A 17965-nucleotide genomic window follows, 5' to 3' on the forward strand; every position below is an offset into this window, starting at 1 on the left:
CGTAAGGCACATATGGTAGTCAACCACTTGTAGAAATGGTCAACTTTTGGTGACAAAGACATTTAAGCAGTAATTACAACATCGTGACACACAAACTTTGAAAGTTTTATCATCATTATGGTTTCGTTACATACCATTTGCAGGAGGGAGTATCTGAAAACTAAACTCAAATGTAAACTTTCTTGACCAATGTCAGTTTGGCACCGACTCACTATTTAATTGACTGTTAACAAATTCTCCAAGATATGACTGCTACGCAGATATTTTATCTTCCTGTTAATTGGTAATTATGCATTGGCAGGAAAAACAGTGTTTCTTTCCAATTATTCCAGAACTCAGTGATTATTTAAACTTTGCTAATTAGCAGCGGAGGGCTGGTACATCTTCTGGGCAAATTGTATTTGATAATTCCTATTAAAATATACATGGCAGTAGTTGACTTGTAACAAACAAAACAAAAAAAAGTGGCAGTTCAAAGGGTATTAGATACAGCACAAGGCAAATGGGGGCCTATTAAAATTTCCCCAACTGTTCTAATGAGAATGCCGAGGGTCATTTCTTCCTAGTTTACCATCTGTTTGGTTTCTGGCAAATATCTCCAGTGTGAAGGGAGGGTCCTGGAGCCCATTTGGCTTGTCACAGAGTAAACCAGGGATGTACAGCAATTACTCAGTAAGTTACAAAACTGCACTTGAAGAGCAGTAGCATGTACGTAAGCTGAAAACTTTTTTTTAAGAGCTGGCATTTACCGATTATTCCTTACTTTTTAAAGCTGTGAACAAACATGGAGAGGCAAAGACTGAGGAGAGACCAATTTTATAGGCTCACCTAACAAGAAAAATCCAACAGTTGGCCTTTTTCCATCTCACAATGTTAGTGGGGGATGTTTTCCTTTATCTGTCAAAATCTGAAAGCAAAACATTACCCCAGAACCATCAGTTTGGCATAAATTGATGCCAAAACCAAGCCTCTGAAAGCTCAAAACCACACACCCCATCCAGGGCTCCCAGCGGGAGCCTCAGGTGCCTCCAACGCACAGTCCAGACTGATGCACCCGCAGAGCTGGAGAGCACGACCAGAGCATTTTTTGCAGTCCCCTCTCAGAGACGACACTTTGGGTGCCCTTCAGCCACCCAGGCACCCCCTTTGCCCTTCTTCCTTTGGGAAAGAAACCAGCAGCATCACCAATGACACCCACCTACGGTCACTCTGCCCCAAGGCTGTTCATGACCTGTGAGCCAAAGGGAGATCCGGGACCAGGAAACTACTTTTATCCTTTTCCCCACTTCCCAATTTACACAGAGCCAGATCAAAACAATCCTTCGCCTATAAGTTGACAGGGGGTTTTGGTTTTGGTCTGCTATGCAAGCACGTATGTAACCAAAAAACCAAGCAGAGGATTACGTGAAGGCTGCCTTAATCCTGTGAAAGGGCAACAGAATAATTTAAAAGGAAAAGAGTACAAGATAAAATGTAATGCCATGTAAATTATTTCTGGTGATTGCTCTTCCCACTATTTCCTCTAGGAAATTTATTATTCACCATATTTTAAGGAATATTTGTAACTATTCTTTTTTTTTTTTTAAATGACAGACTCAATGTGTGATGACCTTTGCGGTACAAAGATTGCCAAAAGAGGAAAGATTGCAAGATGACCTTTCATATTCTACTTTTTCGCTTTCCAGCGGATGCAATTCCCCTGTTCGGGCACTAAACTCTTTCCAGGTACCATCACTCTCATAGCCTCTTATGAAGTAGCCCACAGAGTTAAACAAAACCCAAAATTCACTAGCAGTTTATGACCTTGCTGTAGAAGGGAGACATCTGTTTTAAAAGACAGTAAATTACAAGTTGTATAAACCTACACAGAGAATAAATAAATAAAAATTCTGTTAGCCAATTAAGCCCGTGGCAACAATTTCCAGCGTAATGAGAGCTTTGAATCCACTTTCTTTACCATAATCAAGACTATGGACTTTCAAAAGGACCTTTTCAATTTAGGTTAAAAGGTTAATGCATATACAAATATTATCATGAAATTACTTGTTTATTCCACGTTTATTTAAAGGTAAACATCATGCAGCAATTATGATTGTGCATAAAATTAGGTTTTGGGGGGCTTAACATTTGCCACTGCTTACATTTGCCACTGTAGTTTGTAAGAAACTAATTATACCGAATGTAAATTTTAAATAATTTTTCATGTGTGCATGATGTGAAAATCTACCAGGGCGCCAGAAAGCCTTGGGAAGAACCCGAACGCGCGGAGAGGCAGTGTGACTGGCAGGTCAAAGGCAAGCTTTGATGTGCACAGCCCAGCACGTCTGTCCGCTCAACCAGCCTGTCAGCCGGGGCGATCCCGCGTAACGAGACAGATTCAGGTCCTCAGCACACAGCGCTCCTTATCACTGCTGAGGGATTACACTATAATCTTCTCCTTTAATTGCAGAAATGATACCAAGTTCCTTGCTTTCCAGTGCACGTGGCTTTGGAGGAGCTGAGCTGTATTTTCATACTTATCCCAAGTTACAGAGCGGTGCCCCTACAAGCCACCAAACCCATTTAGCCTTAATCTCATTTGCATGCCATCATTCCCATCAAACCCACCACTGCATTTGTAGCTTTCTAACATGTTTTTTAATACTCCTGTCTCCCACTTTCCTCTTATATATTTGGAAGAAGTCAAGCAGTGAGAGCCCCTAAGTGACCGTATGGACATCCTGGCTGTACGGGAGGGTAGCCTTGGTGGGCTGATAAACCTCAGAGCATGGCCAGCAGATGCCCCAACCTGTCGAAAAGAGGCCAAATGCCAACAAGGGCCCTCAGAGTCACAAGCGGAGTAAGGGAAGGACACAGAGGAATGGAGAGATGCCACAGGAGTCCAAAATGCAACTCCAGAGAGAGGTGGGGTGTGAAAGACACCAAGGGGTATCGGTGACCATGTGGCTTCACAAAGGGGAGAGAAGAGTGGGATTGCTCTTCAGCAGGCAATGCTAAAGGATGTGGAAATGAGTCCCAGGTACACACTGCACTGAGCAGCAAAGGAGAGCAGAAATGATACTGGAGAGATGCAACTTCAGGTATCTCTTGTATCAAGGGATCTAGCAAAGAAATGTTATTCTTAAAAGCTAGATTTAAGGATCACTTCTTTGCTAAAGGATCCTGGCAGCTTGGTTGGCGAGGTTTCAAGTACACATTTATGTTTTATCCCAGTTCTAATTTTAGCTTTACAGTTTTAGTTTTACCTTTATCTGAACCCAGACAATAATTCAGCTTAGGACAAAAGATGAATATTTATGACCTCTATTAAGTTTTATCCCCAAAAGCTCATCCATTTCTCCCTAAAAGAGTTGCTAAACAGAGAAGACTTCCCAAGGAAAAAAATCAGCAAGTTTCATGTCAGTATAATCCCACAGAGGAAACCAGGAACTATTTCTTTGACTACACAATATATACTGAAAAAGAAAGAAAACATAACCCTTCGAAATAACTCCGTTAGCACTAACGTAATTTTATCTTTTCTTCTTCAAAGCTTCTTGACATGGTTAACTGTGATAACTGGCAACAGTTCTATGTCCATCAAGTGACTTCCTAAACCGGGTAATTAAAAGATAATTATAACCACAATACAGTAACGTATGGTACTAAAGACCGATACGTGCATATTGGGAAGACTTCATATTGTTGGGGCAGACTGGAAGATTATGATAATCTAGCGTGACCTCCTGCGTAACACAGACAAGAGCATTTCAACAGTAATATTGCAAGAGAGGAAAAAAACCATTCTCCCCTGCTCTGTAAGCAACCACTATCAACCCAATTTCAGAATATGGCTATCTTCAGATTTTAAAGGCCCAGCTTCAGCCCCCCCCCCCCCCCCCGTCTAATCTATGATAAACCACATAAATATTTGAACTGAGATCTCTGAACCTGACATGGTCCTCGACATTTAAAAAAAAAAAAAATTTCCAGCAAGCTAAATCTAACCTGAACATCACCATCACTTTCTGGAAAGGAGAAGCACCTTCTTTGCTAATCGGAAATGATGAGATAACAGAGGGATCTAAGGTTTCTGGAGAAAGCGCTTTATATTTTCTTCAGAAAACAAAACAATGCCATTCTCATCTACTATTTTATTAGACAATATATCAAATACTGCGGATGCTACTCTCTTTTTCAACTGCAGATGGTAGATTTTAAACAAGTTCATTTTTAAAACTACCGAATTGTTTTAAAAAGCAGATAATTCACATGCTAAATGCTTTTTGGAAGAGCCCAGACTTTTCATCTCTCACTGCAGAGTAGAGAAAGGAAAAGTTTATGTAGTTCTCAGTCGTGGGAGCCATCAGTACATCATGGATTGAACATTAAAATATTAAGTTTAAAGCCATTGCCATTTTTCCTTTACTGTTTACTTTTTACAGTGACTGAAGAGACACTACACAAGAGCATCAGCTCTTTTGAAGCATTCAGACTGGGGTTTTGTCAATATATATGCAAGATTAGGAACTAGAAAAGAAAACCAGCAAAATGAGATTTTTATTTAAAATGTTGCATAACTAACAACTGTAACACAACTGACCCTACAGTTTGCCTGCAGAAAGTTCAAAAAGAAAGGTGGCAGCAGTTTTCCTCTGACACGGATGGAGGCACGCACGAGAGGGAGCAGCAGACCTCCCCTGGGCATGATGTTTGAGAATTTGTATTGATGAGCAAAATGAAGGAGCTCAAACCACCCGTGACTGCTTTCGCATCTCTTTGGCTTTTGCATTTTCCCAGCCTGTAGGCTTGGATCTTTTTTTGGTAAACAGAATGCACGTGTCACCAGTTCAGTTGTTGGTTATCTTACCGGTGACTGAATGGTCAAAGTAACACATCAAGAGCTAGAAAATGACCACATCTTTTTCCCTGTCACCCATCACATGTTAAAGTAACATCTGTCTCAGCGGGACACCCCTTATAACAGGCTGTTCTACAGATGAAGATACAAATTTAGGAAAAAAAACAAAACACAGACATATTTTGTAAATGCACATAGCTATTTAGGTTCTTAAAATTTTGTTTAATTTCCGTTCTTAAATGTTTAATTGTGATTAAACATGACCTGTATACCTTGCCCAGTGAGTTTGCTGTAGAGGGCCAGAATCTCCCCAACGACATGATACAAAGACCTATTTTATGGCCAGATAATAGCTTGCCAGTAACTTGACCATGCCAAAAATTTGACATCGATAAGTGCTTTCCATCTTGCTTACTTCATCAGATCCTGTTCCTCTTGTAAAGAGTATGGTGGGAAAGGAGAAAGAGCAGTACTAGTTCTTCCAGAAGTAAGTAGTGCATGCACAGAATGCACTACTTCCAGAAGAAGTAGTGCATTCGTTCAGTGCATTTTGCGTAAGACATGAAATACCTGTGGCAGATGTGCTCTTCGCTTTGAACGGCCAAGCAATAGGTTTGAGGTTGAGCGGTGGTGCTATTCACAGAGGCAAAGCCCTTCTCAAATTATTCCTCAATGCAGTTTTAAATAACGTGCTATTTACGTTGCATTATTTCATTTACAAGCCAACCTATGTCTGCCATATGACACTCAGGCCCAGGCCACTCGTGTTTCACATATATTATAAGAGACAATTACCATGAAAGATTATTATGAAGAAAGTACTGACTCTAACAGACAAAACCCTAAAAGACAAATGAACATTTAAACATGCTACTGCAAGTGCAGTGCAGTTGGTGTCCCATATGACTGGTACCTATTTCTGTACCTTCATCCCGGTTTGCTTGTTAGAGGTCACCAAGTTCCTCCAATTGGAGGAATGTAATTCTTACAATTATTTGTAACGGTATAAAAGATGCTACCAAATAACAAACTGCAGAAGCTTATATAAATATATATGGCTTATATAAAATACCTTAACCAGCATTCTAGTTTTAAGGAAGACGCTATTGCTAAGTGAATGGAAAAGGAAGGTTGACATAAGCTCAAAGGAATCAGTTTTTCAGCCCGAGAACAGTTAGACACCTTGGGTTCAATGCTTTAGTTTATACCAAATGTCACACCATTTAGAAATGGCTGTTTTAACCAGTTTAGCTGCTGAGGCTTTTGTCTCTTAAAATTCATATAATTCAGTATATCAGTACCAGGCTGACCAAAAAGACAAAGGAAGTGCAGGAATAAAAGCTGTCTAAAAGCCACCACTGCCTTATCTCATTGACTTCCACGTATTGTTGATTACTTAATCTAAATTAACATCTTTCAGTAATTGCGTTGTTATTTGTGTCCTCCATACAACCAAGTATTCATTACTCTGGGTTGCAGAACGTAAATTACGCTGGACTTACCAAATCCAAAAGCACTGGAACCGCCAACACTCTGGGAAGCCTGAACACTGGTAGAGGTGTAGAGCCCAGTTACCAGTAAGCCATCAAAGAAGGTACTTGTTGAAATAGTCACTGAAATGAGAGAAACAAGATACATGTAATTATTTATAAGCAGTACTTAAGACCCTATACATGACCTGTGGGCAGACTCTTGTACTCGAATGAGATCCCATCATTCAGTACAGCGAATTCATCTGAATTCCCCCAATACTTATGACGCTTCAGTGACTTTAAATTGGCTTTCCCATGTAATTTGCCCAAACAACTTGTTCAGTGTTCAAGCTGCGTGTGCCAAGTTTCAGTCTGCTACTGTACAACTTCCTCGGGGTTTACTTAAAGAAAATTGACTGTTTTAGAGGTAAACGACTGGCATCTATTGGTGTTTGATGCAGCTTCTACTCCTAAATGAATCATAAGTTATGTACCAGTACTCATCCGCAGCAGGAACCAGACACAAATCGAGCATTACAACAAGATCTGAAATAAACATCAAAAAGGTGGACACGGCCATCACTGCCTGGGAAGTTGCCTTTGCTAGAAGCACGACACTATGCTGCACGCTAAATTCATAGTGAGTTAGTAAAATGTAGCATTGAAATATATTGCTTGTAAGAAATTCTCAAGACATTAGAATACAGTAAAAGAAGTGAAATAAACAGGATTATGGTATTGTTCTTTCTGGACTTTAACAGAGCACTAAGTTATGGTTATCATACATACTAAAGTATTAGACACAAGTTATATGGGTGTCTGGGTCATTACAGATTATGGGGATTTAAATAACTCATGAATGATTTTTTAAGAGATTCTTAGAAATTAACAGTAAAGTCATCATCCAAATAGCATTTACAAGTAACACTGGAATCTATATATTCTTTATTAGAATTGACAAATCTCGCAATATTTATTTACTTGTTGCAAACACTAATTCTCACATTTTTACTTCAGTATCTTTCAGATTGTATCATTGTATACTTATCTTCAGCTTCAGTGGTTCTATCTTGGAAAGACCTAAATTATTAAGTGACAGGTTTAGGTTTTTCCCATTATATAAATGCAGTAACTTCTATGGCCAAAATGACTTCTCTAGTCCTACAGCAGCACGCAACCTTATTTGCTTCCTCATAATCTCCTGTCCATGTTTTTTTATTTATTTAATATTCTAACATTAGGTTGCGTACCTCTGAATTGAAAATCAGAACTAGGAAATTCTATGAAAAAATGAATTAATTAGATAGCTTTACAGTGAGGTAAATTTTCTTCTCTTTCTCTCCTTACCTTTGACTGTCTAACAACATCCTTTTCTACATCTAATGTTTGTCTAATATCATCCTTTTCTACAATCTTTACCCATATTTATTTCAATATGTATAAACGGCATTGCAAACCTATGGCCTGCCATATAGGACGTTTGTTGTTGGTTTTTTTTTTTAAACTGCATTATGAAGGGCAAAGAACCTGCAAAGAGATCCACCCAAAAAGATCTCCCTGCTGAAGAGTCTCATTACTTGTAGCCTCATACATGGAAGATGCCTCAAGACCTTAGTTACCACACAGGTTCTGCTTTCATACTTTAATCCTTCCCCCCACACACACCCTTAACACACAGAGATCAGTGCTTGACAGGGATTGCTGATAAACTCTGACCTCTCCCTGCATCCCGTTCCACCTTCCCATATTGCCCTCCCTTACTGGAAACATCATGAGCCAGTGCCCGGCCAGGGACCTGAAGCAAGGTACTGCAAGGTGACTGCCAGTACATTCACTGGTGATACACATTCAGCAGTGAAACAGTTGGGGTTTTTTAATCCCAACAGTCATTTCGTGTTTCATCTGGCTTAAACTTACTATTACATATCGAGAGAACATGAAAACATTGACAGCAGCTTAATTTGTTCTGAGCAGAGGAGCAGTGTTTACCATACTTAATTTATTCTTCAACTCTTTGTATTTAATTATCTTCCTTTCTTTGATTATTCAGGAGTATACTGAATAATTCCTGAATCTAACTTTTCTACTCCCATGACTCCAAATTTCAATGTTTTGCAATAGGCACTTCCCTGAATGAAGCTGCAGGTTCAGAGCCATATGCTCAATTTTTAAGAAGAGGCCACTTCCGAGATATATGTTAAAAGAATAGCAAAAGAGACTAGATTTTTTAAAAATGAAATAAGTATTATGGAGAGAAAAAGAAAATCAAACAGGCAAACAATGAATTCTTCCTACGTTTGATGATGAAGAGGCGAATAACGCAGAACCTTTTCTTCCCTTTGTGCTTTTAAACCAACAAAGAGGCAAAACATATGTTGAAAAAATATGCCTATGCGTTATTTTTGAAGACTTGGCAAAACAGTCAGTGAAAAGCATTGATAGAAGGGCACCGGGCCAGTACTTTGCTGCCATTTTGTTTCCCTGTGGGGAAGCATCTTAGTCTTTACTGAATAGGATATAATACAAAATCCTACTGTGAACAGGTGACCAGTCTCTCTCTGGGAAAGAAGTGATATTTTACAATGCCTGTATTTGATTTTGGACATATTTGTGTGATTGTCAACCCTCATTTTCCATGAGCATGTAATAGGTCAATTTTTATTGTTGAAAAATTTCCAACACAGTATGGCTCCCTCATTAAGCCTCTGGGAAACTGCACAATGCCTCTAGCACATTTTTTAAAAACAGAGCGCTAGGCTGTTATTATACACGTGTCATACATTTCAGAATAATTTCATAGTTCTTCAAGAGGAAAAAAATTAATCATGACATTCTCAGTGATGATTTTTTTTTCTCTACCCGGTGGTGAAATACATCAAATTCCCACAAAATGAAAGAAAACACACACCATGCCAAGTGTTAATGACCAAGATCAGGAAAGCTGTGCTAATGCACAGCCCGGCAACAGGACCGTGATTTTATGTAGGGACCAGCGCTTATTACTGAGGGCTCTCAGCTTCCCCTTCCAACAGCAACAAGAAGATTCCTCCGAGATCCCCTCTGCCAGGCTTTGTTTCTGCCTTTACACCGGCTCATGCCATATGCTGTTGACGCCAAATATGCAGCGCTTCAGGAGCGAGGGCTGAAGCCAAGATGTACTTGGACCTTGAAAAATATCTGGCGGGGCACAGCTGTGTGGGGCACTCAGGGCTGGGCAGGCAAGGGGAGTCCTGGCACTGCCCCACCGCCCACCCCACGGCACCCCGTGTGTGACACAGCAGTCAGTCTCATCTACAAGTCCAACCAGGCTCTGGTTCACCCTCCACAACCCCCTTCCTTGGGAGGAGAATTTGGGTGAGTGAAGAAGCGAGGAGCCCTTCCTGTCACTGGGGACCACTCAGCCGGGCAGAAGGGACGCGGGACCCTGCCATCCCGCAGAGAGCAGCACTCCACAACCAGACCTCCTGGCTGCTGCACCAGGGCAAGCGGGGAGCCCCGGCTTGACACGTCTCGCCCCTCACACCGGGGATGGGAAGGGAGCTTGTGAGAGACCCCATCGCAACAGGCAGTCTATGGTGCAGATGTAGGTAGGAAGCCCTTGGTTGCCCTGAAATAGCCCAGCGAGAGGGACTGAGAACATCTTCAAGAAACACAGGAGGGCTGCGCTGGGAACAACCTACTGATCAGACAAGAGCTCATTGCAAATATTAGAGACAAAGCTGACAACAGCTACTTTAAAAGTTGCTCAACATTTCCTTCTATTTTCAGTTCCTGATATCTTTGCCAATTTTTACCCTCTTGGACTTTTTGGTTTGTGGGTTGGTTGTTGTTTTTTTTTTCATGGTAAGTGTCTGCCTCAGACTGATTTAATTATTTAAGGGAGAAGGAATTTCAGTCAAAACACTTCATTCATTTCTGAGATGAGGTTAGAGGAAAATGTTGTGTTGCCCTGGCTGAAAAATTCCAATGTCCTTTGCTTTCAGCAGCTCTTCCACTCTGGAGTGTGACAGCTCTGCTCCAAGTTTGGACAAATTATATTTTTACATATATATATACACACATACATACACAAAAATAAAAAAAAAAAAATCAGAGTTCACCCACGCTCAACAGAGATGTTTTCATTTTTAGCATCTAAATATTTCTGGAGATTCTGTACTCATTTAGCACTTTTAGAGCACTTGCTGAATAATAGAGCTCGCTGAAAAACGTCCCATGAAATACATTTCAGTCCAGCTATACTGCTTTGTTGGAGCAGAAGCACTTTGTGGAGGTTTAATTTCTGGTGATGTTTTGATCTGGGAAGTTTCTCAGTTTTTTAAAGCAGAAAGTCATGCCTGTTGGTTGGAAAGAAAGGGGGAAAGAGAGCGATCTTTATCAAAAGTCTGAGCCTACTAATGAGAAAATATAAATTCAGCAGAATCTTGCTTCTCAAAAAGCTGAAAACTGTGCAAAATGTCACAAAAATGAAGTTGGTCCAAAGGTTTGACCAACACCATCCCAAATAACTTCGGAGACACGAAAGCAGACTTAAGGGCAAGATGACAGCGAGTGTACTAGGATGGAGGTGGTGGTGACACTGGAACCAGTACAGGGAACAGGGGAAAAAACACTTTTTGGAGAGAAAACGGGGAGAGATGGGGAAGAAGAGACCGTGGCTGGGCAAAGCAGCAGAGAGAACATGATGAAAAGGAGGAGATGAGATCTGTAGCTGTGGCCTGAAAACCCTGGAGACGTTCAGTATGAGGAACTCATACAATGACCGGCGGGAGAGACCATATGCAACACCACCTGTAAAAGCCCAAGAGTGAAGCGTGGGTCAGCCTCACATGCTGGTCATCAGCCACAATGGCAACCTGCTACACAGCTCTTACTCCACCTTCTGAATCAAGTGAACATTGTTCACGTGATGGATATGAAACCTTCCTGTCCATGAATCACAAAGAGAGGAATACATGGTTTAAGTGGATAACGTCAGTTTGTTTTGTAAAAGCCCAGGAAATGGCTCCATTAAAAAAAAAAAAAAAAATCTTATCAGAGCTGGGAAATACCACAGAAGTAGCCTCCAGTGCCATTTTGCCCTGCCCTTCTTTCTGTACAACAGTTGTATTCACAAACAACTGTATTTCTGAGAATCACGAGGCCTCCAGTGCAATTTTCCACCAAAAAGCTGTGGAGAGGTGCTGACTCAGCACATACATGCTGCTGTGCTCGCCTTGAGTGGCTAAGTGATGGGCTAAGTGAGCGCACAGGCTGGCCTCACCCCGCCAACGCCAGGCATCTCCGGGCAGCTTTCAGCTCTTATTTCCTTGGGAACAGAAGGGATGCGACAGCCTGTCTCCAGAGACGCCTTGCACTTCCCACAACAGTCTCCACTCCTCTTCTGCGAGAGCCCTGGAGTCGGTGCCTCCCGTGGGGTAAGGAACAGCGGTGCCTCCAGCGATGCCGGGAGCTGACATGCCTCGAGGAGGAAGCAGATGAGGGAGCAGGAGCCTGGCAAAGATGCTGCTGAAATTATACCACAGGTGGAGGCAGCAGCAGAGCAGCAAAGACAAAGTGGGTTTTGCATTGTAGTTATATTCAGATATTTCTAAGAAATTCATGCTATTCTTATGAACATCATTTTCACTGTTTCCAGTGCTATATGCTACACATACTTACTGTACAGTATTACAAAAATCTGTTATTCTGGGTAAGTAATTGCATAAAGTTTGCTTTACATTCTCTTGAGGGACTGATTTACTCTCTAAAAAGACAACTGCGTTTTGACTGATGCTCGAAAATACCCGAGGTAGAGGCAATGAATCTAAACTGTAAAGGCAGAAAAACTGCCAGGTGGAGGAAGGGGTCATCTCAAGAGATACCTGCCACTGACAGGTCTTACCAAATTTGGCTGCTCTTCAGCATCAGCTAAATGTCACTAAGAGGGCTGATATATGCAGAAATTCTGCAGAATTTGAGACTGCTGTTGATGACGGTCACAGATTTAAAAAACTTTAAGGCAAGGAAAAGGACTAGATGTAGACCTACAGATATGACACATGAAACAGCATGAGTGGAGATTTAACAGCATTCAAGAAAGAATTAATAAAGACAAAAATCCTTGAAGCCCCATATACCGTTTGTGTGAGTCAAGACACACAGCCGCAGTGTAAAACAGCACTTTTGTATACCACGAAGAAAACAGGAAATAATTTCGGTATGTGAAGTGGGATCACCACAGACAGTTGACTTCCCAAAATGAGATTTCCTTACATCAAAGCAGGGACAGGCATTTTTTTAGGTTCTTCCCAAGGTCAAAGCCAATTCCCTATAATACTGTCATATTGCATCATTGCACACCTGAGCTATTGCTGGAAACCTTCCTTTTAGGAAATAAATTACTTTTTCTGAAGTAATTTTTTTTTTTTTTTTTTTTTGCTTGACTCCTCAAAAAACATATCAGCCTCTGAATAATACAAGTCAGGTGTGCAACAGCACTGTTCAGAGAGGCCCCTGTCCCTTCACAGTGCTGTGATTTCAGAGGAGACTGCAAAAAAGAAATGGAGACTAACTTCAAATCCAGCAAAGGCTGTCAAGTTCACACTACATTTGGAGCCAAGCAGAGCTTAGCACTCCCTAAAACAGTCACCAGTGGGAATGCCATCCAAAGGCAGTGTACTTGGGACCACTCGAGCTCACACGTTCGCATGTGAACTCTGACTGCCCTCATACAGCTCTGAAGATCAGGAAGAAGAGCCGACCCCTGAACAAATTGGAGGATTCGCCTGATAAATAAATGTATTTGTAAATTAATGGTGAAGTACACATTGTTACAAGAATCCAGAAACTGTCTATGCTTAACTGCATTCAGAATCTTATTAGTAAAAAAGAAGGATTTAAAAAAAAAAAAAAAGTGACGTAGATGCTGACATCAAACTAACTTTTGCTGCTCACAGAAATAATTTGCTTTCAAAAGAAACAAAAATCCAGGAATTCATAATTATGCAGCAATTTCAAGTATGAATGCCAGACAGATACCCAAGAACAGCGCGAGTCACAGGTCTACACCTCATCCAGCAAAAAAAAAAAAAAAAAGTAGAAAACCCACAGGATTCTTACTCATACTGGTTTTGATTTTCCTCAGGTAGGTGGGAGAAAACAAAAAAGACAGACAGTTCAGCATGGTTAAGCAAACAGACATGGGCAAGGGACAGCACTCTTACAGCCAAAATCATTTTCACTTAAGTAATGGTTTTCTGAAGCCCACACCAAAGCACTAAACTGACAAAAGCACATCAGTGACATTTTCTCGGGCTGATGACATCCCTTATCTGTGATGCCTTTACCGATAACTCGTTACCAATAGCTCTTGGGAGGAAGGGAGTAAAACGCACAACCTCGCTCTAGACAGCTTAAAATCAGATCTGGTATTGCTTTGCGTTACGGTACTAGTTTCAGTGGTTCTGCCCCATGCTCCATCAAATCTCTTTGTCTCCATAGCTTTTCAATTCCTTTCCTAAATTGGTAATGAGCATCAGAGATCTGAAAATAGATTGCAGATGTGTGGCAAGATGTCAGTAACATGATATACAGAGACATCATTTGCCATTGATGCAGAGTAGCCTATCAGCCTTGCGAAAGGACTATTTGCAGAGACACTACTTATAACATCTTTTTGAAAGTTCATAACAAGACAGTGATAATGACACCAGCAGCAACTTAACCAGTGTTTATTCTTATATTCCTAAACTACAGAGGACTGGTCACATTTTTTATGAGGTGTGAGATGCTTCAGAGCCTGCGCCTCTCTAGAAGTGAGGAGTCCAACGGTTAGACCTGTGAACAGGCTCAGGCACCTAAACCAGGTGTGTGATTCCGATATTAGACCCAAGAGCCTGACTTCTCATGCATCAAAATCCCCAACTTAAATATGTTTCTGACCAGACCCAAGGCCACTGGAAACTTGGCCATGCTGAGCAGCAAGGTGCTTTGTTCCAGCTGGCATCACCAAACACTCTGGCACAGCCCAGAGACCTGACAGAGGAGGGATAACGCTGGCCGCTGCCATAGCGGCCTGCTTCCTAACCAACAGATGGGTAATTAACGCTCTCACCTAGGTAAGGGGACTCAAACACGAATTTCCCAAGCAAATACCCTAAAATGTTTTAAACCCCAGTGACTGTGTGGCCCAGCCACTGTCCCTCAGCTGCAGACATTGCCTTTTGTATGGGAAAAGTGAACACCAGCTGGCACAGAGAGCTTGTTCTCTATTCCCACAGTTGGGGCAGCCGCCTTGGAAGGAGGAGATGGAGGTTTCAGTCAGTGGCCCAGTGAATATGTGTTACTGCTATATAAAGCTCCTGAGAACATCGTATCTATTTATGTCACCCCACTTAGCCTGTAAATCTCACCCTAACATCGATGTCTAAAACAGGCCAGATGAATCACACTCAAGAAATGCCTGATTCTCCCCACTGACTATAAAGGCAGCCTAGACTGTAAAACTCAGCTGTGGATGTCAACAGTGAAGATGGCCAAACTGAGATGAATCTCACCAAACCCCCCCCCCCAAGACTAACTCAATTATCCAGCCTCTATTTAGATGTCCGACTATTACCCACATCAGAAGGAAAAGAGTAGGAATTAAGCGTCCCAGCACCCAGAGCTCACCCGAGGACATTCGAGACAATGACTATCTTTATCTTCTTCCTTGTGCTATGCCAAATATATCATTAAGGCTTAGCCACTTAGCAAGCACTGTTGTAATACCAAGATGCTCCAAAGGATATCAGCAAATGTCTGTTACTCTATTTGATAACTCACAGAACCCTGAACAGCATTAATGAAGTTTAAGCAGTAAAAACAACCTGGAAATGAAACAAAATACGTTTCACAAAAACGTACATCAGCTACGTCTCTGAAAATGGTGTCTAGCAGAAGCCACCAACAGTGAAAATATAACCACTGAATTATATTGCATACTATAGCCAAAACAAGAATGATCATCTAACTATTACTTCCTATAATGACTAATAAGGAAGGTCATTCGTAGTTTTAGTTTGTGAAACACAAATCCAATCATATTATTTGTTAAAATGCATCTCTGGGCAACAAAATATTGTTAATATAAGAGTTAGTAGCATAACATAACAGCCGGCAACATATGGTTTAACAGTTATGTACGTGATGGTTAGAATTAAATCATTGTGAAACACATTTTGCCGGTCCTATTGTATTATTTCTCTTATCCAAATCCCCAGGAGCAGATGGGAAGAGTACCAGGGTCATTACTAGATCTCACCAGCTACAAAGGGTGCAAAGCAAGCCTGGTCACTGGTCTACGTCGGAACAGTCTTGCGTCCTAATTCAGCAGCCACCACTCTCCTTATTAAGTTTCAAATTCAAATTTTGTCATGCTTCTATGAAATGTGCCAACGTAAGGTTTTTCTTAAAAACAGATTAAACATTATTGTGATTACCTTTTTATTACTTTAAGCCAGAGAATATTGACCTCCGTTTTGAAGCCTAACCTTATTTTTCATGCCTTTCAAGTTTATGTGAGGTTGCCTGTTTGATACCCATACATGAAAATTTCATATTGTTGGCTGTGCTCTCAATAAATTATTTAAAGGTTGGAATATTACTGCAGTGTTCAGATTTTCAGAAGAGTTTGGCAAATCCCTTTATTCTGTCCTCAAAAGACAAACAACTACTCAATGCACAACTAACAATAGCATTAAAAAATAAAATGAAGGCTGGCTTGAGAGAGAGCAAGTATAATTATCTACTGGGAATTTATTATAACTCAGTAATATCTAAGCATTTGCAAGAACTTTTGCCCTAATTTTAGCTAAGGAAGCACGCCAACTAAAACCAGGCTGTTGAGCATGTTTACCTCAGGCTAAAAGAATACAAATCCTCTTATAGACACATGAATTATGATAAGCAAATATCATGAAGTGCATGAGTTCGAGCGATACTGGAGAGCAAGGAAGCATATTCAAATCAAAATACACGCGTGCAGCGTTCTTTTGTAACTATTCATCTGTAATATGTTTGTCTAGGGCTATATTTTATAAGACAATAGGTCTATCTTTTCCTAAATATCCTGAAAGAAATTCTCTACAGCTTGTATCCTCCAATTACATATTTTTGTGGATTAAAAAAAAAAAAAAACAAACCCAAAAAACAACATGTCAGCTTCTTCCTTGGTTTAGAACTTCTTTAATTTGCCCTGGAAACATACTGAAACCTTAAACACAGCTCACTGAAGCTCTGCTTGTTACTTTCAAAGTGTGTAAATAATGTTTATCCAAGTCCTAATGTACCGCAGAATTATATTGATGCATTATAAAATTTAATACCTACTTTCTAGTACCAGTGCAAGCGTGACAGCGATGGCACGGTGATGCACCCAACATGTGTTGATTAGTTTCAAAAGCTTTCAGTACTGGATTTTTTTCGTTTGGGTTTTTTTTTTTTTTTAAAAAACCTTCCTAGAGAGCAGTTGTTCTGAATCGCAGAGCTGGTGCGAAGTACAAGATTTGGGATGCCAAAATTCACTTCAGCTGCTTAAGGACCGGTGCCTTCTGAGGCACCCCGAGGAGAACACAGGAAGGCAGCAAGTACAGCTCAGGCCAAGTGGCAAGGACTGGCAGGCAGGGGCCAGGGATGCTGTACGTTATCGCAAATGGCACTACACATGTATTTAGGCAACAGAATTGTCCCACTGAGGTGGCCAAAAAGTCTCTTCCAGGTTAGTTGCCTTGAGCCCAGCTGGCTGCAGGTGCTTTGAGAGGAGCATGGGAAACAGGGCATGCAGAGAATGAGCCCCGCATCCCCCCAGGTATGCTCCCATCTCTAGGTATGCTGGGGTGTGGCGTCAATAGTCGTCAATGAACCATTAACGTGTCCATTTAAATAACTGTATTTGTACTTTCACAGCTTCAGGTGGCAAGGAGCTCCATGATTTAATCATCTAACCTGGAAAGATGTTTTCCCTTTATTTTTTTAAGCTCCCTTTTCTGTAAACTCTTGCATTTTCAGTAACAGCAAAACATTTTTCCTTTATCAACAGCATTCAACTTTCATAGACATCTTTCACATCTCTGTCAACCATCTCTTAGGGATAATTGAGGAAACTTACTTTACTTTCCCGTTCCATGGGAATATGTTTCCTCTCTCTCACCATCTAGTTTTACGATGAGTTTTCCTAGCAGAGGCAACCAGATCTACCCATAACACCAAAATATGGACGTATCATTGTACTGTACGCCCAGTGGCAAAATGATGCTGGCCATTTTACTCTCCACTCCTTTCCTTGTAATTTCTAAGGTTCAATTTGACTTTTTTTTTTTTTTAACTCATGCTTAGCACTGAGGTGATATATTTTGAGATTTGCTCCCAATATCCTCTCCCACATATTCTGCATTATTTTTCCCTATCATGTCCCATCCTGCCCCATCCCCCCATTCCTTTTAACAGTAACACAGTTAGGCTTAAATATGACTGCCTTGAGCAGCACAGTATACGATGCTGTTACTTTGCTACTAAGCCCCCATGATCACTTTGACCACTCTTAACTTCAGGCATCAAGCCATGAAAACGGCACTTCTTCCTCATTGCCTCAGTCCTCCCTCCTCGCGGTGGATTCCTTGCGTGATACAGTTCA

General features: G+C 41.0%; 1 protein-coding gene across 1 annotated transcript in view; it reads right to left on the reverse strand.

Moving 5' to 3' along the window:
* RELN (reelin) overlaps window positions 1-17965 on the reverse strand; it is a gene marked incomplete at its 5' end in the record, with an annotated part of 296306 nt that overhangs the window by 243915 nt on the left and 34426 nt on the right. Inside the window, one exon of the mRNA XM_082479306.1 lies at window positions 6343-6453. Coding sequence (XP_082335432.1) covers window positions 6343-6453 — 111 coding nt within the window. The remainder of the gene's footprint in view (window positions 1-6342; window positions 6454-17965) is intronic.

Source organism: Vanellus vanellus (assembly GCF_965231255.1).
Source record: "Vanellus vanellus genome assembly, chromosome: 1".
Lineage (NCBI taxonomy): Eukaryota > Metazoa > Chordata > Aves > Charadriiformes > Charadriidae > Vanellus > Vanellus vanellus.